The sequence below is a fragment of the Macaca mulatta genome, chromosome 5, assembly GCF_049350105.2.
Source record: "Macaca mulatta isolate MMU2019108-1 chromosome 5, T2T-MMU8v2.0, whole genome shotgun sequence".
Taxonomy (NCBI): Eukaryota; Metazoa; Chordata; class Mammalia; order Primates; family Cercopithecidae; genus Macaca; species Macaca mulatta.
The window spans coordinates 117,116,240-117,143,946 of NC_133410.1; the positions used below are offsets into that span (position 1 = coordinate 117,116,240).

General features: G+C 42.0%; 2 protein-coding genes across 2 annotated transcripts in view; both read left to right on the forward strand.

Annotated features, from left to right (window-relative positions):
• The window catches only part of LOC144340954 (uncharacterized), a 98,391-nt gene that overhangs the window by 2,619 nt on the left and 68,065 nt on the right, over positions 1 to 27,707 (forward strand). The window contains exons 2-5 of the mRNA XM_078002584.1: positions 7,859 to 7,977; positions 23,047 to 23,271; positions 23,354 to 23,474; positions 23,553 to 23,954. Of these exons, the coding sequence (XP_077858710.1) occupies positions 7,859 to 7,977; positions 23,047 to 23,271; positions 23,354 to 23,474; positions 23,553 to 23,954 (867 nt within the window). The remainder of the gene's footprint in view (positions 1 to 7,858; positions 7,978 to 23,046; positions 23,272 to 23,353; positions 23,475 to 23,552; positions 23,955 to 27,707) is intronic.
• SGMS2 (sphingomyelin synthase 2) overlaps positions 23,244 to 27,707 on the forward strand; it is a 90,871-nt gene continuing 86,407 nt past the window's right edge. Inside the window, 1 exon segment of the mRNA NM_001193740.2 lies at positions 23,244 to 23,474. The gene's annotated coding sequence lies outside the window, so the exon portion shown is untranslated.

A 27,707-nucleotide genomic window follows, 5' to 3' on the forward strand; every position in this document is an offset into this window, starting at 1 on the left:
AAGCTCTAACTCCTGTGTTTATAGACAGGCATTTTAGGAGGTAATTAAGGTTAAATGAGGTCCTAAGGGCCAGGTCCTAAGCCCATAGGATTGATGGCCTTATAAGGAGGATGTCGCAGCACCTTGATCTTGGAATTCCTAGCCCCAAAACCATGAGAAATTAATGTTCATTGTTTATGCCCCCCAGCCTGTGGTATTGTGATATAGCAATCCAAACTAAGACACATACATAACTGTATAGTGGGTAGGGTGAACTAGTTGGCAGGAAGCCCTCTTCCATGCAGCCACTCAGAGACCAGGTGGACAAGGGCACTCTGCCATCTTTAACACAACCCATTAGGTTTGCCTGGGAGCCATTCCCATTCCAGCCTGCCAAAGGTGGAAATGAGCATGGAGGAACACGTGTGGGAAGTTTTTATAGGCCAGACCTGAAAATGGTGCCATTCATAAACACTACTGTTAAAGTGGCTATGTGTCAGCCACGTGGGCACACTTAATAGCAAGAAGAGCTAGGGAATACAGTAGTGCGTCCCAGGAAGAAAGGAGCATGGGTCAGGATAAGTGGTTGACTGACTGCTGCACCTCTGTATATTGGATCTCATTTTCCTTTTGTATTGCTAGAATTTATACACCAATAATTTTCTTTAATTCAAATGCACATGGAAGGGGAATTCTTCAGTCTTTGCATGTCAAAAAACAATTTTACCTCATATTGACTAAGTTGACTCTGCATATCAAAGTCACAGCTCCACCCTCATCCAGCATTTTGTGTGTTACTCAGCAGTCCATGCCATTCTGCATGCTCATCCTTTTCACTTGCTTTATTTTTTTCTCTTAAAAATCTTTTGGTGTCTCATCTTTGTTGCTGGCTCCGAAATGCCATATTTTATTGATCGTATTAGGTATTAAGTGTCTCTTTCAATGTGGAAACCCATGAAGTTCAGTTTTAGACATATTATTTCACTGATAATTTGCTCCCTCTTCCCTCTTTCTCAAATTCTGATTAGTCAGAAGTTGGACTTACTGAATTGTTCTAATTTCCTTGCCTACTGCTTTGGAAAAGTCTATTGGAAAAACAGCTTTGAAACAGTCTATTGGGTGTTCAGTTTTTCCCCACATAACCTATGTGAAGATGTTCCATATAGCCAAGGGATACACCTGTCAACTGATGGCTATTTCTTTTAGTGATTTATTGGGAAGCAGAGGTCACTGTATCACGTCATACTTGCTGCCCATTCTTCTTTGCTTCCTTTTTCCCTTATTTTCTACCCTGGGATTGCACTTCCCAATAAAGCAATCATGCTTTGCCTTACTCTATATTCTGAAAGGAATCCATGCATGTGAAGGTTGAGGGGTGTTTGTCAGCTACAAATATTAGGGTGCTTGTTATGGACGGAATATTTGTTGAAGGTCTAAGCCTCAGTGTGTGATGGTATTTGGAGGTGGAGACTTTGGGAAGAAATTAGGTTTAGATGAGGACATGAAGGTGGGCCTCCATTATGGAATTAGTATCCTTATATAGTAATAGTTATATACAATTATAAGGATATAAAGATATCCTTATTCTTATAAGAAGAGGAAGAAAGACCAGAGTTCTCTCTCTCTCTCTCTCTCTGTGTGTGTGTGTGTGTGTGTGTGTGTGTGTGTGTGTGTGTGCGTGCAACATGTGAGGACAGAGAAAGACAGTGCCTATCTACAACCCAGGAAGAAGGCCTCACTAGGAATGGAATCTTTATGGTCCTTGATCTTGGACTTCCCAGTCTCCAGAATTATGAGAAATGAATATGTGTTGTTTGAGCCACCCAGACTATATGGTTTTTTGTTATGAAAGCCCAAACTGACGATGACAGTACCTTTTCCCTGGAAGATTCTGAAAATATCAGTACATGTCAGTCTTTCCTCAGGGGTAATTTAGATTCTCCAGAGAAGAATCCTTCAATCTGCTATCCAGTCTGTTGCCAAAATTCTGGGAGTAGGGCAGGAGAAGCGAGTCCAGAAACTACAATTCAGTGTGACAATTTTCTCCATATTAGGACTCCATGCCTTGTCTTGCTGGTCCTACTGTCTCAAAGTCAAGAGTCTCTAATCAAATTTCTCCAGAGAATAAGACTCCTTGGGCAGGTTGGAAGCACATGGGGATACGGTCCTCTGGCTGGACCATGAAAGGAAGGGGATTGGTGAGCTCAATCATTCTATAAAACTTTCAGCAAGCATTCCTGTTTTCATCCAGGCTTCTCACCTCCGCCTTCAGGTACCTGGTACCTGGAGTACCTGGAGAATCCAAGTGCAGAACATCTAAAGGTTCCTACACAGCAAACTGCCTCGTTCCCCATTAAATCTCTCATTCCTGTTACTGCTTCCAAGTACACAGGTGTCAAATCCATTTCTACTTCTCCATATACTTTCCATATTCCAAAAATGTATTGCCATTGTTGCCTGCTCTTCTTTTCTTTCTTACATGCTTTGACATTGTGTGTTATTATCTCTTGTTATTCTTTTCTTATTTAGTGGGGATATGTGACAGTGCAATCCTCCAACTTATCCTTGAGCCATTTCCACTGCTCAGAAACTTCTTTTACTGAGGTCAGCAAAGATCTCTGTGTTGCCAGTATAGTGGGGGCTTTTCTAGCTTTATCTTCCCCAGCTCCACAGCCAGAGATGATATTGTTAACCATTCTCCATACAACACCTCTCCAGGCATCTCCTGGTTTTTCTCATATATTACTGGTTCTAATTATCTACCTTCTTTCTTGGATTCTTCACCTCCACCTGACCTTGACATATTGAAATTCCCCAGGTCTTAATATTAGGACTTCTCTTTTCCAGCTGTGTTTTTCCTCTGGATAATTTCATCCTCTCTCATGGCTTTAACTACTGTCTACTTCCAGATTAGTATTTCTAGATCTCACCTCTCCTCTGAGCTCCGGATTCTTCTACCCAACCCCCTATTTAACATCTGCTTTTAGACATCAAATAATTATTTTTACTCATCCAGCCAACATTTATTGGGTACCTACTGTGTGTCAGGGAATATTCTAGGTTCTTGGGACAGATTAGTACCAAATCCCTCTCTCTCATGGTGCTTTCTGAGGAGACAAGACAAAGATTAATAATAGACTTTATAGAAGTGTTATAGTATAACAAAAGCTGATGAAATAGAAGTGATACAAAAAAGAAAGGGTAGAGTGCTGGGGATGAAAGGGCAGTTGGGATCTTAAATAGGATTTTCTGTGTAGATCTCATTGAGATACTGAAATGTGTCAAAAGACTTGAAGGAAATGAGATCAAGAAGGTATCTAAGATATCTGTAGAAAAATTATTCCAGGCAAAAGGAAGAGACTACAAAGGTCCTGAGATAGGAATGTGCCTGGCATGTTCAAGGAACAGCAAGGAGACCAGTGGAACAGAATGAGCAAGGAGAGCGTAGGCAATGAGGTAACGAGGAGTGGGTTGGAGGTGGGGAGAAAATATAAGGATTATATACCATTGAAATGACTTCAGCTTTAACTCCAGAATTAGACATGGACTCATTGGATAGTTCTGAAAAAATTTTTTTAAAGGTTCCTCTTACTGCTGTGCAGTGAATAGATACCATAATGGAGTATGGGTAAAACAAGTAGGAGACTGGGTCTGTCTAGTGCAGAAATTTCAAACTTAACATGTATAAAACTGAATTTTTAACCATTCTCCCCTAAATCTAGTCTTCCCTATCTCTGCCCAGAAGCTGAGGCCAGACACCTACAAGTCAGGCTCAGTTCCTCCTTTTCTATCACCTCCTTCTCTCTAAACCCATCAGTAAATCCTAACCTCATCCTGTGAACTCCTCGCCATCTCTGCAGCCATCCTATTTGTTCAACAACCATTGTCTCTTGCCTGGTCTGTCACAACTGCCTCCTCACTTATTTCCTGCTTTCACTCTTACCACAATCCATTTTTTTCCATACAGTAATCTTTTGAAAATGTAAATCAAATCACATCATTCCTTGCTTAAACATCATCAATAGGAAATGGAGAGAAACTGCTTACTAAGTAAGAGTTGTATTTGGAGTGATGGCATGTTTGCGAATTAGATAAAAGTGGTGGTTGCACACACCGCAAATGTACTAAAAGCCACTGAATTGTTCACCTTTAAATAGTTAATTTTATGTTATATGAATTTCACCTAAATCAATTGTTAAAAACCCTTTGATGGCTAATCATTGCATTTCTTACTATATAATTAGATGTAGATTTGGTTGCAAGTTTTAGAAAATCCAAAATAACAGGGACTTAAACAACATAGAAGTTTATTTCTCTTTCACATTAAAAAAAAAAAACCCTGAGAATAGCCCTTATCAATAGTCAGATAGGATGCACATGGAGTGCAATGAGTTAAATATGTTTGACTGAGGGGCTGAGAACACCAACCAGTGCTATTCTCCAAGATGTAACCCCAGATATAAGTTACAGGATAGTGTAGTGTCAAACAAACAAACAACAACAACAAAAAAAGACAGCAGCCAATAAGGCTCTGGAATCAAATTTGTGACAATTACTGGGGTCTCCTTCACTGGGGCTACCACAGCAGCAGAGACACATCATCTGATGATTGGGGGTGTCTATCACTCTCTTAGCCAACCCCTGGGCTTCATTCCTCCCAAATCATCATCTCCTAAAAAAAGAAAAAATATTTTTATATTTATTATTCAAATGTATTATATTTTATAAAAAAGAAAAATGCTGAGATGGTCTTTCAAAACCATTATTTAGGGGTAGAAACTGCCAAAACAATACAGAAATCAGAAGAAACAGAGCAGTAAAATTTTCCAGTTTGGGAAGGGAGAAAAACACAATGATAAAAGCATTCCTTGGCTTTTTTTCTCTGCCACCCAAGTTCTATTTGTACTTGACAAGGCCAAACTAAACTTTTTTGCCTCGTTAGGAACTGCAAGGATTTTTCCAATTCTTTTTTTCCCAGACCACAACAGACCTCTTTCGGTATAGCTGGTTGATTTCAACGTTTCACCTTAATCCCATTGGATTTCTCTCCCCCGTTTTCTCAGGAGAATGTCATTGGAGTACATATTTCAGTGCCAAAAGAATGAGGGAAATGTTTTAGTTGAGGTTTTTTTTTTTTTTTTTTTTTTTTTTTTTTTGAGACAGAGTTTCACTCTTGTTGCCCAGGCTGGAGTGCAATGGTGTGATCTCGGCTCACTGCAACCTCCGCCTCCCAGGTTCAAGCAATTCTCCTGCCTCAGCCTCCCGAGGATCTGGGATTACGGGCATACACCACTGCATCTGGCTAGTTTTTTGTGTTTTTAGTAGAGATGGGATTTCACCATGTTGGCCAGACTGGTCTCAAACTTCTGACCTCATGTGATACACCTGCCTTGGCCTCCCAAAATGCTGGGATTATAGGCGTGAGCCACTGCGCCTGGGCGAATACTTTTATATCACTGATTGCTACTCAGTGAGGCTTGGATGTCCAGGATAAAAACAGATTCCTTCCTTCAGATATGTTTTCATTTGGCCAGAACTCTGCATCCATCTTTCTGTTTTTGCAGTGGCAGACATCATGTGAGACAATCTCAAAGAGTTTCAAGGACTAAGGAATTGCCTTATTAAATGGTGGTATCTCAGATTTTTTTGCTTTGTTGACTATTTCATTTACCTCCCTAATATTTCTGCAATTCTAAGCATTTCTGTTCATGCAAAGTAAGAACGGTGTCTCAGTTAAGAGCATGGTCTCTGAAGCCAGCTGCTTAGTTCAAGCCTGGCTAAGAAAGCTATATAATCATGGGTGCTCCCTCAGTTTCCTCATCCTATTGAGATGTAGAATTGAGATAAGCCAAGCACATTCTAAGTGCAATGTAAGTGCTAGCAACATTCAAGAGTTAGGTATACATTTGTTGCTATGGATCATATGAGGCAAGACTAACACCATCCTGCTCTTATGCAGCTTATTAAGGTTTAGGCAAATTACTTAACATAGCCTCGATTTAATTATTTGTAATAAAGTGTCCTCTCACAAGATTGTAGTGAAAATCACAAGATATGCCAAGAAACATGCTTAATATGGGGTATGGTGAATATTAAACACTCAATGAGAACCAATATTGTCCGGCAAGAAAAGCAGATAATTAAACAGCCTGAGAAATGTAATAATGTATGATAGAAAAAGTTCAGGGTGCTAAAGGAGAACCTACCAGGATATCTAAATTGAGTCCTGATAAGTAAGAAGGAGTTAGCCAGATAAAGAAGAAGGGAAAGAGAGTTTCCAGAAAAGGAGGCCAGACAGCCTCACCATTTTAGATGAACTAAAAGAAGTTTAACACAGAATGGGAGCTGGGAATAGCAAAAGAAAAAAACGAAGTGATAGACAGAAATCAAGTCATAATAGACATTTTAAGTTACACTCGCAGTTGTACTTGATCCTGAGAAATAGGAGAAAAAGGAAGCTATGCAATGGGCTTAAGCAGGAGAGTGATAAAACCAGAAGGCACAGAAAGCATCTTAGAGTCTGGTGGCCTTAGAGAGTGGAATGGAATGGCGGGGAGCAAAACTGGAGGCTGGAGATGCCTTCAGAAGCTGCTGCGGATCCTAAATGAGAGATGGAAGGGGGCACTTGGGCAGGGTAGTGACAAAGGGTGGAGACCTAGTATCCTTCCTCAGTCACACTGCTTTGCTGAGCACTTCACATCTTCATTTGAAATGTCCTCTTTTTTTCTTATATGTACAGAGTTCACTGTGACTGTTTCTTTGGTTCAGCTATTCTCTGTAGTGAGGAGTATCACATGTTCTCCTGAAACTTCCAAAATGTGGTACCACTGCTGCAGGTGCTGGAGGAGCATTCACGTGTTTGCTGGCTTCGGTGCTTATTATCTCCCACAATTTTATCTCCCTCAATTCTTTTTTTTTTTTTTTTTTTTTTTTTTTTGAGATGGAGTCTCGCCCTGTCGCCCAGGCTGGAGTGTAGTGGCACGATCTCAGCTCACTGCAGCCTCCACCTCCTGGGTTCAAGTGATTCTCCTGCCTCAGCCTCCCAAGTAGCTGGGACTACAGGGGCATGCTGCCACACCCAGCTAATTTTTGTATTTTTAGTAGAGACGAGGTTTCACCATGTTGGTCAGGATGGTCTTGATCTCCTGACCTCATGTTCCGCCCGCCTCGGCCTCCCAAAGTGCTGGGATTACAGGTGTGAGCCACCACGTCCTGCCTATCTCCCACAATTCTTAATCAGATGTTGTTTAAGTGTTGTACTATGGGTTTTACATGCTGTTGTCTGGAGCTGCCTCCAGATATGCCATGTGACCAGCAGTGCCGCAGAGATGATTAGGACCGCAGTCTTCTATCCAGAAGGTTAATGTTTACCTTACCTGGAGGAGGAGTACAAGTGCTTCTTCAGAAAATCAAATAATGAGTTACAAATTTCTTCACCACCTGACCATACACTATCAAACAATTTTTTTTAATTCCTTGGAAATGACTTGGCTGGTGGGGAACAGGAAGAGTGTAAATTAGCTCTTTTATGGGAGCCCCACCCCCTCAAATCACCGACTTCTTCATCAGAGTACAATGTGACTTGGCCTAATCCATATAGAGGTTATGAGTTGTGATAAGATGAATGAGCAATAACTAGCTTATTTAAATAAAGAAGAAATGCCATGTTAAAGGTCATTGACCTTAACTGTTTTTCTCATAAAGCATTATGGGATTTGCAGAGGAGAGGATTTATGGTTTTTTTGTTTTTGTTTTTGTTTTTGTTTTTTTTTTGTCCAATAGATACCCTGGGAAGAATGACCTCAAGCAAAATTGTAAGTAAAGGAGGTGAACTTAGCATTTCCTACTTTACTGTTCACTTTACTCTTTGCTTTTCCAGCCTTCAACTAAGACAGGCCCAGTCCCAGGGAAGCAGAGATGATCACGGACTCAGATGGCAAGAAGAACCTGATGAAAAACATGGATTTGGGGTCATGAAGATAACAGAAGGAAGTGCAAGTCAGAGCCAATTCAGTTGAGATCAATGTCCAATCTGAGTGCCATGAACAGCAGGTCTTCCTCCCCTTCTCCTCCCTTCTGACCCTCCCCTGTGCAACTTAACAGGTAACTTCACAAACTTCAGATTTGTACTGCCACTACAACAGCAAGCTTTGCTCCGTGTCTAGTGCAAAAAAGACCCTTGGTTACTACTAGATTAAATCGTATCATTACTTGGAACTGTGCCCAGTCCAAAACAATCAACTTGTAAATCTCCCTCTTTCTTTCTCTCTCTCTGACAACAATGTCCTCAAATCTACACTTCAAGTTCACATGGAGACTTAATCTTTACCCCTTTCCTAAACTCCCAGTTTCCTCCTCCCCTTCATGGACTTTGTAGTCTAACCTGAATTCTCTCCCCTCACTGAATTAAATTTGTTAGGTTTCTACTTTATACCAGACGTTGTTCTAGACTGGTTGTTCTCAACTGGTTGTACACTGGAATCATTCGTAGAGCTTAAAAAACAAACCAACACTGTGAGTAGTCCCCACTTAGAGATTCTAATATAATTGGTTCATGGTGCAGCTTAGGTATAAGAATTGTTAAAGCTCTCCAGGTGATTCTAATTCACTGGTAAGGTTAAGGAAAGCAGGTACTGATTCAGGTGCTGAAGATATATCAATAAAAAGACAACTAAGGCAGAGCCCATATTCTAACAAGCTCAAATTCTATTCCTCTTCATTCCTCTTCTTATCAGCTGCCTCAATTCTCTCTTTTTTTTTTTTTTTTTTTTTGATACAGAGTCTTGCTCTGTCACCCAGGCTGCAGTGCAGTGGCATGATCTTGGCCCACTGCAACCTCCACCTCCCAGGTTCAAGCAATTCTCCTGCCTCAGCCTCCCTAGTAGCAGGGATTACAGGCATGCGCCACCACACCTGGCTAATTTTTTTGTATTTTTAGTAGAGACGGGATTTCACCATGTTGTTCAGGCTGATTGTGAACTCTTGACCTCAAATGATCCGCTGCCTCGGCCTTCCTGGATTACAGGCGTGAGCCACCGTGCCCAGCCAGCTGCCTCAATTATCTTTCCAGCTTGTTCTCTTACTATAGTTGCTCCTTCAGGTTTTGGTCTTAAATGAAACCATCAAACCACTGACTGAACTCGAGCACCCAGGTGTCCTGGCACAGCTGTGTTAAACATGTGACTGCTGGTTGGCTCCATTACAAATGTATAAGCTCCATTCTCAGCTTGGCTTTCAACGCTGGAAAATTTTTACTTATATTTTACCAATTCCCTTTCTCATTTCTGTCAGTAGATATTTCAAATCTTTATCTCTCTCTTAAGCCCCCATCAAGAGCCTGCCTCTCTACTCTTAGCTGATAATTCAACCTCTTATTTAATAAAGAAAATCACAGACATGGTAGTAAATTCCTTCAGTGATCTTCCTCTCAACATTAACACTATACCTTTTTTCTCACTTGTATTTTTCATTTCTCTCTTCTCTACTCTCTACAAATGTGCTCAATCATCTGCCTGCTGAATCTGCTTTGAATCACTCCATTTCCTCTCTCTCCACTCACTGACCTATATCTTGAAAGAAATCCCTATACTTGTTGCCACCACCTCCTTTTTTCCACTTACTCCTTCATATTTGCAACTTGATTTCCAATGTTATCATTCTATAGGACTTCTTCGCAATTCTTCCATGTCATGACACCCAAAGAAAATTATTATGTTTATTCAGCATCTAAAGACAACAAACAAGGTCACTTTAGCTGCTCCTGGCCATGTCAGAAACTGAAGGGGCTTATCTTCAGCTCACCTGTAATCATTCATGACTTACCAGCCTGCCTTGGCATATGAGGTGGGAAGGTCTGCTCCACTGAGCTGCTCTGGCGAGGGACACTAGTGGCCCCCATTGACAAGTGGAACATCTGCTTCTCTGTCCTCATCTGCTCTATAGCAGTTTACTGATTGTGAAAACTCTTTAGTTAAAATGGTCACAGGTTGGTCAAGATAATGTGGAACTGGAAGCCAGAAAGTAGTTGAGAATAAGAGAAGGCTACTTTCCTTTCACTGTCTCCTAAATTAAATCATCTGAGAGAACTCTGCTATCAACAGGCAATGCCTTGGAATCCATGCTCAGATTAGGTGGCCAGAGATAGTCATTACTACAGGCAAAGGGCCTCAGAGTCTTAATTTGGCTAAGCAATAGGTAAATGGTGACACTCAAGAATTACTTGTAGGTTGGGTGTGGTGGCTCACACCTGTAATCCCAGCACTTTGGGAGGCCAAGGCGCGTGGATGATTTGGGGTCAGGAGTTAGAAACCAGCCTGGCCAACATGGTGAAACCCTGTCTCTACTAAAAAATACAAAAATTAGCTGAGTGTGGTAGTGGATGCCTGTAATCCCAGCTACTCAGGAGGCTGAGGCAGGAGAATCACTTGAGCCTGGGAGGCAGAGGTTGCAGTGAGCCAAGATCGCGCCATTGCACTCCAGCCTGGGCAACAGAGCGAGACTCCACCTAAAAAAAAAAAAAAAGAATTACTTGTATATCACTGTAATCCTATAATGGTCTCACAAATTAATTGTAAGTAATTAAGATCCTGAGCATGGATTATCTGCGTGTTTCTGAGGAGAGGCCATTCAATGAGTTTTTGCATTAGAAACCTTAACATGATGTGTGTGTGTGTGTGCGCGTTTTGAGATGGAGTCTTGTTCTGTCACCCAGGCTGGAGTGCAGTGGTGTGATCTCGGCTCACTGCAACCTCCACCTCCTGGGTTCAGGCGATTCTTCTGCCTCAGTCTCCCGAGTAGCTGGGACTACAGGTGTGCACCACCACGCCTGGCTAATTTTTGTAGTTTTAGTAGAGACGGGATGTCATCATATTGGCCAGGCTGGTCTCAAACAACTGACCTTGTGATCTGCCCGCCTCAGCCTCCCAAAGTGCTGGGATTACAAGCGTGAGCCACCATGCCCGGCCATGTGTGTATGTTTTAACTTGGGATTGTCCAGGGAAAACCTGTTCACCTTACCTTTACATAGATTCCTTTTCTCCTTATTGGCCCTTACTGTAGAGGTTAAGGTTTGGCCTGAGAAAAGAGCATTTTTCCAATAAAATAAGAGAGGACAGAATGTTAACAGCTTGACATACAACTGTATATCTAAACTGTGTAGCAGTTGGTATAGTGGGAGGTGGCCTGATCAGTAATTGGCTAAGTGAAATTCTGAGATTATGGTCTCTTCCATTTGTCCTATTATTCCTATCCCAAACTGGGCTGGGCATACTGGAATTTACTGCTTTAGGGAGTTGTGCTGGCTACTCATCATTTGCTCCTCCAGATCCATTCTCCACCCTTCTCAGCCCTGTTCTCTACCCCTGGATGCTGACTGCATTGCCTGGGTGTCCTCACCCTTCAGCTTCTGATCGGGGGCCCATCAGCAGGAGATACCAGGGAGAAATCTGAGAGTAAGAGGAGAGATCAGGATAATTGCATCTCTCACTCTCTCCCTCTTTTGCTGCAGTTCTGAGCAGCTACAGTCCTCCACCTAAGGCCACAGCTCTCACCCAGCAGCTCCCCTCAGACAACCCCTGTTCCATAATTCCATCTCTTGTTGGCTCTGGAAACATTTTTCCTGCCCTTACAGCCTACAGGTGGTAATGACTTCCCAGTAGACACTGGGTTCTTCATCATTTTTTATTGTATCTTTGTGCTGGCCTCTCTGCTACACCCTTTATAAATAGTCCCTTCATTAAGCTCCTTTTTGTTAAACTCTTTGAATATGCATCTTTTCCTTGCCAAGATCTTAACTATATGAGTACATGTATAGCTATATGCCTATGGTTTTGCATTTCAGTGAAAATAATTACTATTATTATTCTAGGTTTTTCTCTTAACTTTTTCTATTTATGCAGTTATTTACAACTTAAATTACTTAGCATGTAGGAGGGGCAGTGGGCGGCCGGAAGTTAGCGTGTTGGCACTGTCAGAAACAGGTGAAACCAGTTCTAAGTGGATTGGCATGTCGTCCATAAGTTGGGTTGAAAATGTATGAAAATAAATATGAAATAAGTACACTAAGTTTTAATTTACTTCCAGGTGAAATATGATTACGTTATGATAAATATAATTCTAAGTGTTTATCTTACTTTTCCCAACCATATTGAGAGCTCTGTTGCTTAGGCTGGAGGGTCTGGTGCAATCCAGGCTCGCTGCAGCCTTGAACTCCTGAGCTCAAGTGAACCTCCCACCTCCTGAGTAGCTGGGACTACAGGTGCATGCCACCATGCCTGGCTAACTTTTTAATTTTTTTTAGAGACAGGGTCTCACTATGTCACCCAGGCTGGTCCAGAACTCCTGGCCTCAAGAGATCCTCCTGCCTTGGCCTCCCAAAGTGCTGGTATTATAGGTTTGAGCCACTATACCCAGCCTGAGAACACTTTAAAACCAGGAATATATGCTACGCTTTTGTCTCTTTTATAAAACTCAGGCTAGGCATGGTGGCTCATGCCTGTAATCCTAGTGCTTTGGGAGGTGTGGCCGAGGTGAGCAGATTGCTTGAGTCCAGGAGTTTGAGACCAGCCTGGGCAACGTGGAGAAACTTCGTATCTACAAAAAAATACAAAAATTAGCTGGGCATGGTGCCAGGCACCTATAGTCTTCGCTACGCAGGAGGCTGAGGTGGAAGAGTCACCTGAGCCCAGGAAATCGAGGCTGTGGTAAGCTGTGATTGTGCCACTGCACTTCAGCCTGGGTGACAGAGTGAGACCCTGTCTCAAAAACTAAAATATTAAAAAAAAATTAAAAATAAAAATAATAAAACTCAGCATACAATAAGTACTTGATAAATGCTTATGGGTTAAATGGGTGAAAAGGACACTTAATTAAATGTATTGAATAGCAACAAGTTGCTAATAGTGAAACTGGAATACATGCCACAAAAATAAGGTAAATTCCTCCTTCAAATTTAATCAGAAGAAAAGTAAATGTAATATATTAAACCAGATGAGAGGAAGAGAGGGTTAAAAGAAAGACAAGATTAATTTATATGAACCTGCTAGAACAGGGCAAGGGCAGGAGAGAACGAAGACGATCACGTTGGGTGTGTCTATGGGGCTGGGGTATTATGTCAGGAAATTCAGTAGAAAACATTGGATTTTGAGAGCCCAAAAAGAAATAAGAATTAAAAAAAAAAAAAAAGGTAGGCAATTACTTTCTTTTGAATCTTTAAGCATTCGATATTAATTACTGAATGCGAACTAAAAATTTAATTTAAGGGGGTGTTGTAAAGATATAACAAATGAGTTAATGGCATATGCAAGTGCTCTGGATTCTTTTCAGTAACACCATAAGTACAAATGCAAGGTGTTATTTCACACTGAATTTATAGATTGTATGTATAATATATACTTTAATGGTTACTATCTGAAAACATACAAGCTTAGGAGAGTTGAAGAGGCTGAGGAGAAGTCAAGAGTTCAGTCTATTGTTACCCTCTTTTAGTCTCTTTATCATACCATATTAACTACCAGGATGCTGTAAAGATTAGTGACATCTTATTTATTCATGTTTGAGATCATTGACTGGATACTTTCATATGGAAAATATAGCACTGTATAATTATTACCTTCCCTTCATTATAGAAAATGTTTGGATAATCAAGCAGACTTTGTACATTTCTCGTTAGACAGTTCAGCTTGAGATAACTGCTGAAAAGTCAGGTCTGCGTAAAGTTAGCATGTTCTCCAGCAATATCACTCTTTTTTACATTTTTAATTAGAAAAAAATTTTGTTTTAATTTGCAATTCAAGTACTTTTAAGAAGGGCAAGTTGGAGTAAGGTGATTTAATCATATGTAGTGCCCCAATAAACTGTGGAGAGGAGGATGTATGTGTACTTCTCATTGGAATAGAGCCGGGGGAAACCACGGAGAGGCAGTTGATGGAGACATGTGTGGTCTAGAGGGCTAGCAGGCTGTCCAGATGTATCCTACAGGGAGTCACTTTCCTGGTGTGGGCACCAGTCTGTTAAGAGTTTGGCCTTTAGTTTGGTAGGCTTGACATTCAATTTTGCTAAAACACTAAGGTGGCTGGCCTTCTAGTGACTGACTTACAAGAATTATAGTCACAGAACACTCTCGAAACTGGAATATAACTATTAAGCTTGTTAGTGAATTTCCTTCCTCTAGACTATTCTAGGCTGGTGACTGAAGGAGATTGGGAATGGGATGGTGAGCCCTCGTCTTTTTCTTTTTTTTCTTCTTTTCTTTTTTTCTTTTTTTGAGACAGTCTTGCTCTGTTGCCCAGGATGGAGTGCAGTGGTGTGATCTTGGCTCACTGCAACATCTGCCTCCTGGGTTCAAGTGATTCTCCCGCCTCAGCCTCCCCAGTAGCTGGGATTACAGGTGCCCACCACCATGCCTGGCTATTTATTTTTTTATTTTTAGTAGAGATGGGGTTTCACCATGTTGTCCAGGCTGGTCTTGAACTCCCGACCTCAGGTGATCCACCCTCCTCGGCCTCCCAAAGTGCTGGGATTACAGGCGTGAGCCACCACACCCGGCCTTAGGCCTCTTCTTTCTATTGAGGCCACTGAGAAGAGGCCTCAGTCTCCCTGGAGAAGCTTTTCAAACTACTTAAGTAACCTCTGTCTTCCCTTCCCTTCTCCCTCTTATCCAACCCCAGACAGTCTTATAATTTTGATAGCCCCTTCCAAAAAGATGGCATCATCCCTGATGAACATTATAGCTAATATTTCTTTAGATAGTATGTAATTTGCCTCAACTACATAGCAAAAAAATTCAGGATTATCACCTAAGCCTAAAGATTTCTAAATTTTTTTCAACATAAAAATCATCTCAGGCACTTACTTGAAATAGTGTCTGGAATCCCTCCCCTGAGGGTTCATTAAATCATGGGTGAACCCCACATGGTGATGATCCTTAGGAAACTTGCAAGTTCAGGCAATGCTGTGCTAGACCAATCCCCCTGGGAATCAAATCATTGTCAACGTACAGAACTCCTTTTCTTCGCTGCTGCTGAATTTTCCAAGGCGTGTGTTCCCACTACTCTCCAGAAAACTCTCTGCCTATATCTGCCAGGTCCTACGTGGCCCCAACACTTACCCCTTGATGATGGAAGTGAAGGTCATACAGTAAAAACAAAGCAACGTTAACCAGTCAAGCACACCCACAGAATTCCACAGGTTAGACCAGCCTTACTTCTGGCTCAAGCATTAAGTTTCAACCAGATTCCCCCGAGTGATGGATATTTGTACTGTTTTCTCCAGCCCTATCAGTTTACTCCCTAACCACCCCTGCTCCATCCATAGCTGTATATTATCCCAGCAGGGCCCATGGCTTCCTCTCTTGATCAGCAGAGTGGCCCAAGCTCTACCCCTACTGGAATCTCTCTCACTCTTCCCCAAGAGCTGCTCAGTACTTTTTAACTGTTTTTCTCCTATTTCTGTAATATTCATCATGATTTGTCATTCATTATCACATATATCTAAGTGCAGGTTAATGGTCTTTGGGTCCTGCGGGAGGAAAAGGGGAAAGGTAGGGATCCTCATAGCAGTGCCAACCTAAAAGGAAGAAGTTGAGGCAAAATTAATATAAGTGGAGAGTTTATTTGGGCCAAGCTTGAGGATTGCAACTCAGGAGCACAGATTCAAGTTGCCCTGAATATACACTGCAATTAGCAGCAGTTACAAGTGGATTTTTAAAGGCAGAAAAGGGGACTCACACAGAGTTGTTTGTCAGAAATTCTCATTGGCTTATTGTTACAGAAATAACAGTGATTAGTGATTGGCTAAACATTGTTAAGCTATAGGGTGTGAGTTACAGTGTCCAGCGTGGCATTATTAGGCTAATTTATAGCTACTTGTGGCAATAGCAAGAAGTTTCAAGACATGAATACATAGCTCAAAGCAGGGAGTGGGACATCACAGTGGTTTCACTTTAAGGTCTTTCTGCACCTGATAATTAAAAGAACTTGCATTCTCAGATAAAAGTTCTTTTCTCCCTGTGGAATCTAAAACAAAATCAAACTGGCTGGGCGTGGTGGCTCATGCCTGTAATCCAGCACTTTGCAAGGCCAAAGCAGGTGGATTACTTGAGGTCAGGAGTTTGAGACCAGCCTGGCCAACATGGTGAAACCCCATCTCCACTAATAATATAAAGTTAGCCGGGTGTGGTGGTGCTCCTGTAATCCCAACTACTTGGGAGGCTGAAACACAAGAATCGTCTGAACCTGGGAGGCGGGGGTTGCAGTGAGCAGAGATTGTGCCACTGCACTCCAGCCTGGACAACAGAGTGAGACTCTGTCTCAATAAATAAATAAATAAATAAATAAATAAGTCAAACTCGTAGAAACAGAGTAGCATGGTGGTTGCTGGGGACTGGGGGAGGAGGAAGTGGGGAGATGTTGATCAAAGTGTACACACTTTTAGTTGTAAGATGAGCAAGTTCTGGGGACCTAATGTACAACATGAGTGGTGTCAAATGTGTTGTGATCATCATTACACAATATATACATATATCAAATCACATTGTATACTTTGAATATCTTCACTTGTCAATTAAATATTTTTCAAAAATTATAAATCTCACCACCTGACCTCTTATGTTTCCAAATTCTTCCATCTGTTACCCCTGGTCCATATGTTTTGCAATATCTTTGGAAACTCTAGGCCACTGATCCTTTCACTTTTCCCTTATTCATTAACCTCCTCCTCTATTTGCTTGTCTCCCTGACCATCTTTTATTTCCTAGTCCATTGTTTTATTGATGCCATCCTACACTTTTTCTTTTTTGGTCTATCGATTCCATCTACCAGCCCCATTCTCTGTGCTCATGCCCAGGTGGCTGAGTGCTACTAGAGAAAGCCACTTTTAGTTAATACCAAGATTATGCCTGATTACACAAGAGTAGAGTAATCTATAGTGCTGACTTCGATTCAGCCTTTGGTGCCATCTGTCAATTTTACAAAGTTCTTGTTCTGACTTTCCAGAATGGTTACTTCAAGTTGTTTCCATTGTTTTCAAAACTTTCCATGTGTTCTACTTCCTTATTCTCAGTTGATGATGTCACCTTGTGGTCAGCAGAATGGGCCCACAAAATTGAGCACACCCTAATCTGTGGAACCTGTGATTGTATTATATTACATGGCAAAAGTGACTTTGAAGATGTAATTAGGATTGTAGACTTTAACACAGTGATAGTATACTGGATTATCCAGGTGGGCCCAATTTAATCACATGAGCCCTTAAAAGTGGAGAACGTTCACCAGCTCAGTCAGGAAGATGCAGCTGAAGGAGAAGGCAGAAACATTCCATGTGTGAGAGCATTCCACACACTGTCACTGATCTGGAACAGATGCCTCTAAGAGCTAAAAGTGGTCCCCAGTTGAGAGCCAGCAAGATATTAGAAACCTTCGTCTTGCAACTGGAAGCAACTAGATTCTGCTAACAAGTTGAATGAGTTTGGAAACTTGCCAGAGTCTCCTAATGAGAGCCCAGCTGGCCGACACCTTGATGTCAGCCTCGTGAAACTCAGAAATGAGAAATGCGCAGAGTAGTCTATAGAACTTCTGACTTGCAGAACTGTGAGATAATACACTGGTGTTGGTTTAGGCTGGTAAATTTGTAATTCATTGGGTATAGCAGCTATCAAAAACTGACCCATGTCTCCTAACAGAAAAATTGAAGCATCAAAAGGAACTTTTTATTTTTTTTGAGACAGGGTCTGGTTCTGTCACCCAGTCTGGAGTATAGTGGCACAGTCTTGACTCTCTACAACCTCCATCTCCCCGACTCCGGCCATCCTCCCACCTCAGCCTCCCAAGCATCTGGGACTATAGGCATTCGTTCCATGCCTGGCTCATTCTTGTGTTTTGTGTAGACATGGGCTTTCACCACGTTGCCTGGACTGGTCTTGAATTCCTGGCCTCAAGCGTCCGCCCACCTTGGTCTCCCAAAGTGCTGGGATTACAGGTGTGAGCCACCATACCCCCACCTGAAAAGAACTTTTTCAATGTTGTACAAGCAGCCTATGAACACAGCTGCACCACTCCCATGTTTTTCTTTTCCCTTCCTCCCTCTTGTTGTTTTGGAAGAGTTGTTCCCTCTCATCTTTCAGGCTATTACTTCCATCTGTGGTCAGATGCTATTTCCTCCCGACTTCTCAGGAACCTCAACTCCTCACTAACCTCCCCATTACCTCTTTCCTTATCTCCTTTACAGATTCCTTCCCATCAATGGTCCATGAATCTTAGAACATTTTCATCAGTCTAGAGAAAACCCTGTACCCATTAGTACTCACTCTTCATTTCCCACCAACCCAAATTATATTTTAACAAACCTATTCTGGGAATGCTTTAGCACCCCTTTTGTTTATTCATTTATGAGACAGCGTTTTGCACTGCTGCCCAGGCTAGAGTGCAATGGCACTATTGCAGCTCACTGCAGCCTCGATCTCCTGGGCTCAAGCGATCTTCCCACCTCAGCCTCCTAAGTAGCTAAGACTACAGGTGTGTGTTACTATACCTGGCTATATTTTTTCAACTGTAGAGATGGGATAGGGCTAGACTCAAGCAATCCTCCCACCTCAGCCTCTCAAGGAGTTGGGATTATAGGTGTGAGCCACTGTGCCAGGTGTGCACCCTTTACTGACCAGCTCTCCAGGAAGCCAACTCACAGGTTCTCTGCTGAACCAGCTCTTCCTCACCCCACTCAATCAGGATTCCCCACGTCCATAGCATAAGCAAACCCTCTCTGGTTAAGGTCAACAAAGACCTCAATGTCACCAAACCCAATGGACATTTTCTAGTCTATTTTACTTGCAGTCTCAGGAACATTTGATATAAATGGCATCTCATCTTTCTTAAAAAGAGGCTTTTCCTTGGCTTCCTTGTCACCACATTCTCCTGGTTTTCTTCTCTTTCTGGACATGTATTTGTAGCCTCATCTGCTATGTTTTCCTACTTTACCTAAACTATAACGTTGAGTTTTTCCCTTGGACCTCTTCTCACTCTCTAATCTTTCCAGACCATCTCAGTTGGTTTTCCGTGGCTTCCCTTATTATTACATGCTGGCTATTCTCAAATTTGTATCTCCAGTTTATGCCTCTTTTCTGAGTTCCAGACCAGTATTATCAGCTGCTCACTTTTCATCTCCTTTTATACATCTCACAACTCAAACCCATCAAGTCTGAAACTCATAATTTGCCCCCCAAAATCTGCTGCTGTCTCAGCACTGCCTGTCTTGGTAAAGGGCACCACCATCCACCAAAGAGCTCAAACCAAAAAAAAATATAGAAGTCATCTTTGGCTTCATCCTCATATCCCAACTGATCTACAAATCCTGCAATAAACATCCTCATGCAAAATTTAAAAAAGAAAAACCTTTCAATTCCTGAGACATATGTTTGTTTAGAAGGTAACATGGTGATTCTTTTCATTTTTCTTTTTATTTTTTATTTTCTTTTGAGACAGAGTCTTACTGTTGCCTAGGCTGGAGTACAGTGAAAGGATCTTAGCTGACTGCAAACTCCCCCTCCCAGGTTCCAGCGATTCTCATGCCTCAGCTTCCCGAGTAGCTGGGATTACAGGCATGTGCTACCATGCCTGGCTAAGTTTTTGTATTTTTAGTCTAGACGGGGTTTCACTATGTTGACCAGGTTGGTCTTGAACTCCTGGCCTGACGTGATCTGCCTGCCTCGGTCTCCCAAAGTGCTGGGATTACAGCCATGAGCCACTGCACCCAGACCATGGAGATTCTTAGATAAACAGCCATGGGCACAAAGTGGGAATTCAATACAAATTTCTGGGTTGAGCAAATGACTTTAGATATGTTCAGATTCAAGATATTATAAGAGGAGATAAGTACTATAGATATACATGTTTTCCTAAATCAGTATGTTTTATCAAATCAAAGAAATATCTGTAAAACTTGATTCACACTGCCTTGGAGAAAACAATTGACAAGAACACACTTATCTATCATCCATTTCTCTCCCTTGAAACACTCAGTGCCATTATTTTTGAAAGGTGATGAATTGCAAATTTTGTCAGTTTTCATACATGGTAAGAACAAAAGGTGCAGTTAAAAAACAAAAAAAAAATCATCTTTCTGTGAAAAGGATGTTACTATTTTTTAAAACATAGAAATTAAGATGAGTAATTTGCTTTCTCATATGTTGATGATGAATAGATTGAAAAAAACTTCATATCATCCATTATGAATTATATTATTTAATATATGTAGTTGAGGATATTTAAGTGGTATAATAAAATGACCTAATTATTTATTTCACAATATTTAAACTGAGGCACAATAGTAACCACTAATTCAAAACTACTCATTCAACAGCCTTCCACACAGAGGCTTATGAGGGAACTGCAGGGTTTATATCAGGCAACAGTGCAGACAGAACTGCAGGCTTTGTTTGGAGCTTTTTGACTTTATCCATGTACACAGGCCAAAAAGCCCACAATATCATTTGAGATCTGTAGAAAATTGTATTTAGACATATCCCATAATGTCCAAATATTTGGATCATGAAGTAGGGAGTAGGTGGGATATTCACCCAAACTTACTTATAGACGGCTATACATTTGAATCTAGTCATTCAGTGTTACCAATGGATAGGACACCCACGCTTCTGAATTAGCTCTGTGATTGTCTATAAAAACTGCTGATTTGAATTTTGACTGCATCCTAGCAAACCAATCCATTTGCTATTGCCTTCTGGGCAAAATGCCTGGGCTTTGTAAATTTGAAAATGAGCTCCTTATTGAAGAGAAAAAATAAACCCCAGGACAATAACTTTCGATTGGTGGTCTCCTCTGGATTCTAACCTTTAAAAGTAGCTTTAAAAGAGTCCATTTTCCACAACAATGATGTTGAGCCCTTGGTTAATTTTAGGAGCATTTTTCATTTGGGGGAAACTTCTGCATTGTGACATCTTTTTTTTTTTTTTTTTTTTTTTTTTTTTTTTTTTTTTTTAAATTTCGGGGGAACTGGGCGCAGTGGCTTACACTTGTAATCCCAATACTTAGGGAGGCCGAGGCGGGTGGATCATGAGGTCAGGCATTCGAGACCAGCCTGACTAACATGGTGAAACCCCGTCTCTGCTAAAAATATGAAAATTAGCTGGGCGTGGTGGCGCTCACCTGTAATCCCAGCTACTCAGGAGGCTGAGGCAGGAGAATTGCTTGAACCCAGGAGGTGGAGGTTGCAGTGGACTGAGATCACGCCACTGCACTCCAGCCTGGGTGGCAGAGCAAGACTCCGTCTCAAAAAAAAAAAAAAAGAAAAAGAAAAACAAAAGACTCCATCTCAAAAAATATTTTTTTTAAATTTAATTTTTGTAGGTGCATAATAGGTATATATATTTATGGGTTACACACAATATTTTTATATAGGCATATAATGTATAATAATCACATCAGGGTAAATGGGGTATCTACCATCTCAAGCATTTATCCTTTCTTTATGTCACAAACCAATCACATTCTTAGTTATTTTAAAATGCACAATTATTGTTGCCTGTAATTGCCGTTTTGCTATCAAATACTAGGTCTTATTCACTCTATCTAACTATATATATATTTTTTTACCCATTAACCATCCCCCCTATGCTTCCCAGCCTCTGGTAACCATCATTCTACTCTCTATCTCCATGAGTTCAATTGTTTTAAATGTTAGCTCCCACGAATAAGTGACAACATGTGAAATTTGTCTTTCTGTGCCTGGCTTATTTCACTTAACATAATGACCTCCAGTTCCATCTATGTTGTTGCAAATGCCAGGATCCCATTCTTTGTTATGGCTGAATAGTACTCCATGGGTATATGTAACAGTTTCTTTATCCATTCATCTGTTGATGGACACTTAGGTTGCTTCCAATCTTGGCCATTGTGAATAGTGCTGCAATAAACATAGGAGTGCAGGTATCTCTGATATACTGATTTTCCTTTTTGGGTGTATATACCTAGCAGTGAGATTGCTGGGTCATACGGTATCTCTATTTTTAGTTCTATGAGGAACTTCCATACTGTTCTCCATAGTGGTTATACTAATTTACATTCCCACAAACACGAGGTTCCCTTTTTTACCCCACAACCTCGCCAGCATTTGTTATTGCCTGAGCACCTTTTCATATACCTGTTTGTTATTTGTATGTCTTCTTTTGAGAAATGTCTATTCAGATCTTTTGCCCATTTATTACTCAGGCTATTAGTTGATTTTTTTTGGTTTTTTTTTTCCTATAGAGTTGTTGGAGCTCCTCATATATTCTGGTTATTAATCCCTTGTCAGATAGATAGTTCCCATTCTGTGGGTTGTCTCTTCACTTTGTTGTTTCCTTTGCTGTGCAGAAGCTTTTTAGCTTAATATGATCCCATTTGTCCATTCTTTTCTTTGGTTGCCTGTACGGTGACAACATCTTAAAGTTGTGAGTTTGGGGATTACCTGCCTTGTATATTCTTTTCTGTTACCATCATCTTTAATAGCCACAGACAAATGATTGTTGACCCACATGATATCTGCACTAGAAACCCAAAGATTCCCGTCATTATTTTTGTTGATTATATGGAAGCACCCATAAACCAGTGCAAATTCTAAACATAATTACCTTGTCCAGAAGCAGACATTAATGTAAAACATTTATGTCAATAAAGATTTAGCCAAATTCCCCAGATTGGTCATTCCTAGTGAGAGTCCTTGAGACTGCCATCGTTTACTTTGAAAACTGCCCAGCAGGTGTATGAATAGCAACTCCAGGACAATGTAGAACCGTTACCATTTTAAATATAGCAATCCCCCTTTAAAAAAAACTACTGAGGCCTTCGAAGAAACCACCCACGGCTGCCTTGGGCCCCAAAAGCTATGGAAAAGCGCAGTATTCAGTTAAGCAAATAACTACTTCCACTGTTTAATTTGGTTACGGTTCCTTAAGTGAGAAGTAAATCAACTAACAGACAAATGACACGATGGTTAGGCACGAAAGGGACAGTGCTGCCAGCCTCATTAGCTTGGAGCACCCTTCCAGCTCACACCATACGGACTGATGACTAACCTTGCCAGGCAGCGCTGGAGGTTTGGAAACCCACCTCTTTGACTTAGGCCCGGTCAACACCGGTCAACCCTCTGAATCAACGCTGGCGCTCCCAAGCCCACTCATACCGAAGCATTTTCCGAAACAGGCGGGGTGCGGGGGTGGGGGATCCCGTTCCAGCCCCACCCCTGAAAGTTGCTGGGAGTGGCACCCAAAGAACTTTCCCAGATTGATCTCTGTTGCCGCTCGGGGAGGTCAGTTCCAGGCCCTCAGCCTTTCGGCCGGGAGCCAAACTGCCCTGCCTGCCAAGCCCCTCCTTCTCTGCACCTTAAACAGCCGCGAGGGGAGAGTCGGCTGGGATTTTCTTCTTAAGAAGTCGCGCAGGTTTTTCGAGCTCCACTCTGCGCCTGGAGAGCCACGGCAGCAGGAACAGGCACTACTGCCACCGGGCCGACGGGTGAGTCACTGTTTGGAAATGAAGTGGGCGGGCGAGGGTGTGAGAGAATGAATGATGTCAGGAGCGCGCTGGGCGCAGGGTGCAGGGAGCGGGCCGCGCGCGGCGGGCGGGGAGAGCGGGCGCGGGGCCGCGGTCAACACTGAGCGCCGCGCCGTGGGCTGAGTGGGGCGGGGAGACCCGGCCCTCGGCGTGCACGGAGCCGCCTTCGGCCGCTCGGAGCCTGGCCGGTGCTGCAGCGCCGCCGAGTGCGGCCTCGGGGGCGGCGGCCACGGGAGGGACCTGGAGAGCTGCTTCCCCTAGACAGGCCGCGGCGTGGGAGGGCGAGACCCCGAGCAAACTTTCTAGCGGCTTCGGCCCGGGGGTGGTGACGCCCGGACCTGGCCGCGGCGGCTGCGGCAGCGGGCTCCATCCCGTGGCAGATCCCCTTCCCGGGAGCAAGTGCCTTCAGCTGGGAGTGTCTGGAGCCCCGGCTACCAGCGGGTAAGGAGCGCGCGGAGGGGCCAGGAGGAGGATGGGCTGGGGAGCGGCGAGTCCTCCGAAGCGCGGGAGGGGAAAGGTGGATTGCGAAGCGGGGACGTGGCTGTAATCCGGCCCCCACCCTCCCCGCCCAGGGTATCCTTCCTCGATTTTGTGGTCTGGAGGAGAGATGTGTGCCTTAGTCTCCTTCCTCTGAGCAGTCAGCGCATTCATTTGCAACCCATTTCGGGTACCTTGGTCCTGGCGTTGAAAGGGCACAGGTTATAAACCACAGATTGTCCAGAACCACTCTAGAGGTCAGGGCTGAAGTTCAGGTGGTGGAGGAGGGACTGTGTGTGTGTGTGTGGTTTGTTTTTCTTTCTTTCTTTTTTTTTTTTTTCTTTTTTGAGAGGCACTTACTGATGATGTGTGAACAGTAACAGCCCAGCTCTTGGGCAGCCCACACCGAAACCCTTCAACGTGTGGCATTTCAGAGCTGCTCCCCTTAGGGAGGGGAAGACTTGGTTTCTCAGCGAAAATAAGGGGCAGTGAACCCCTGTCAACATCCAGTCAGCAGTATGGATAATCATTACTTATCTGCGGCTTGAAACCAACTCAAAATGTTATGTCCTGCAGTCTTTTTTATTAATGTTGCCATTCCTCTATTTCAAGTCTTGCATGCTCTAAAATGACCTTAAAATCATTTTGACGTGTGTGTTATGTTTGAAGAGATTCAACTGTTTAGTGTCACTGGATTCGGCGTGGATTTTGAATCTGTACCTAACTTTTCAAATCCTTGGTTTCATTTCCAGACTTCTGTATTAACGGTGGGTGCTCAGGTACATTAAACATTCTGAACCAGTAAAATGGGATTATTTCTACTTCAGATAATAAGGTGGATTAAATAAGGATTAATAATGAGGATAATAATGAGGATTAAAGCGCAAAAGACCTCTCATAATGTCTGGTACAAAGCAGACCCCAACAAATTGTAGCTGTTTATATATAAATAATAGTATGTTCCAGCTGGCTTAGCTAATAACCAATTAATTTCCACAGAATGTCCTTCTTATAAGCCTGGTGGGCCGAGGGTTAGCGTGTGAAATGCTGTGGCAAGTTCTTTAGATTGGGAAGTGATGTTTTCAGCAAGTTAAACATTTTAGTACGGATACCTGAGAAGGTTATGGTTTTCATCCTGTGTCATGGGAACTGCCATTTACTGTTTAAACAATGTCAGAGCAATGGCTGAAAGTGACAACCTGGAATTTACAGGAAGAATGTGTAGGAAGCAAACTTTACCTTTACCTTTTTTTCTCTAAAGAAGCAGTGCAAGCAGTGCAAAATGTCCTCTTTATGGCCCTTTCCTTGGTCTTCTGAAATTCTTACTTCACAATAGTCTGGTTGAAGTGGTTTTTTTGTTTTGTTTTTTGTTTTTTGGGTTTTTTTTTTTTACAAGTTAATGTTTAATTTGGTTCCTTTGGTTTCATTTTTAAGTAAAGCTGGTTGACTTGTGAATCTAGAGGGAAGCACTTGGACTCCTTGAGGTGGCTGCACCCTGTTCTGAGTTTCTCCCCTCCCAGAATCTTGTAAAAGCCCTAGGAAATGTTTGGAAGAAACTTTAGCACTGTGCACGTGTTATTGAAGACATGCGCTCTTACCATAACTATAACAACTTATAGGGTAGAAGATCTGGGAGCTCTGTTACCATTGTACCGTGTAGTGAGATCGTGGACATGGGAGTCCAGGAGACCTAAGGCTCTCTGAGCTGTGTTCCTTTGAGCAAGTTCACTTAAGCTCTTTGAGATTTTTGTGGGACTTTAAACAAAATACAGGGAAAAAATAGAAATAATCTTAGAACTACTAAAATAGACAATGGAATACCAGTGAGAACTTTCTTTGAAAGTGATACTTTGAGGTGAGATGTTTCTTTTTTGAAGGAATAATTACTGAGAGTTTTGGACAGTTTTAGACTAAACAATGACTTACTCACCTTTAGCGCATTGTCTCAATGGAGAAATTAAAGGCTTTGTCTTGAACTACTAGTACCAGATATTTATTTGCTGAACCTTTAGTATGCAACAACTACATAACAGCCACCGTGCTAGGGGCTAGCAATGCTAACGAAGTTGATAGTTGCTACCCCAAGGCTTACAGTCCAGTAGAGACCTCAGGCTGTGATTATCAAGAGGGGGAAATAGGAGTCAAAAAAGGAGAGTGCTGGGGACTTGGGAAGAGACAAGAAGTGATTAGGCTGTCATAGGCTGCCTCCCACTGATAATAGGAGATCTGGTGGCATTCTGAATGGTCTTGAATAGGGGCTCATAAATTCTTTATGAGGCTGAATAATAAAAGTATGCCTTCTTGCTTTACCCAGTAAAATATTATGGACAAGTGATAGCTCTTCGGTTTAAATAATTTTAAATATTCAAAGCAAGCTTGTTTAAATGAAATCTGAAGGGTCAGCTCAGCTCAACTAAGATATATTTGCTGTGTGACTGGGCGCAGTGGTTCATGCCTGTAATTCCAGCGCTTTGGGAGGCTGAGGCAGGCAGATCTCTTGACGTCAGAAGTTCAAGAGCAGCCTGGCCAATATGGTGAAACTCCATCTCTACTAAAAATACAAAGATTAGCCGGGCATGTTGGTGCTCGCCTGTAGTCCCAGATACTCTGGAGGCTGACGCAGGAGAATCGCTTGAACCCGGGAGGTGGAGGTTGCAGTGAGCTGAGATTCCATCACTGCACTACAGCCTGGGTGACAGAGCTAGACTCTGTCTCAAAACAAAACAAAAAAAGATTTACTTGCTGTGAACAAAACACTGGTAGATTTTTAAGAGGATTATCAGTGTATGAGTATTCCAATTTATTAGTTTTCCCCATATTATAAGTAATGTGTTACTTATGGAAATTTATAAGTATAGGCAAACAAATCAGCCATAATCTCACCACCCAGAAACTCATTTAACATTTATATCTGCTCCCTCTTGATTACGTCTCTACTGGGCTGTAAGCCTTGGGTAGCAACTATCTCCTTCGTTTTTGCCCCTATGCACAGATAACACAAATAGCTAACAAGTATTGATCTTACTATGGGCCAGGCAATGTGACAGTTGCTTTATATACCAAATCTCTTGTAATCCCCACTGCAATCCGGTGAGGTAGGTACTCTTATTACCTTCTCTTACTGAGGATAAAACTGTTTTAGGGAAATTAAGTAACTTTCCTGAAGTTGCACAGCTAAAATTTATCTCTACAAAAATGGGTTCGTTCTCTGTGTTCCAACTTAGGTTTTCTCTCCTCATCCAAACATGGACAACTGTGTGTCACTAACATACTCTCACACAGCATCATTTTTAGTTTTCTGTTACGTGGCTGTGTCTCAAGCAATCCCCAATTGCTGAACACTTGGTTTGTTTCTAGTGTTCACTATTTTAAGCAGCTCTGCTTTAAATCTTTATGGCGATATCTGTCTACACGTTCATGATTATTTCAGTTATTTTGCATTTTTAAAAGTGAAACATAATGTTTAATTTAGCTGCCCTTTTTTCTAAACTGTGTTCAGAATTAGAGAACTGTTCCCTGTCTCTTTAATTTAAAATTCTGGAGTCCTAATTTCTGAGTTCCTTTAGCGTGTCTCATAAGACTTCAGCAATAGGATCAACTTTCTCTGTGGAGCTGCACAGTGGATCAGTAGCTCATTATGCAAGGAATTTATCTGTTGAAAAGGGAACATACAAACTTTCTTAAAGTACTGTTTGCGTTTGTTATTTTTTATTAGCC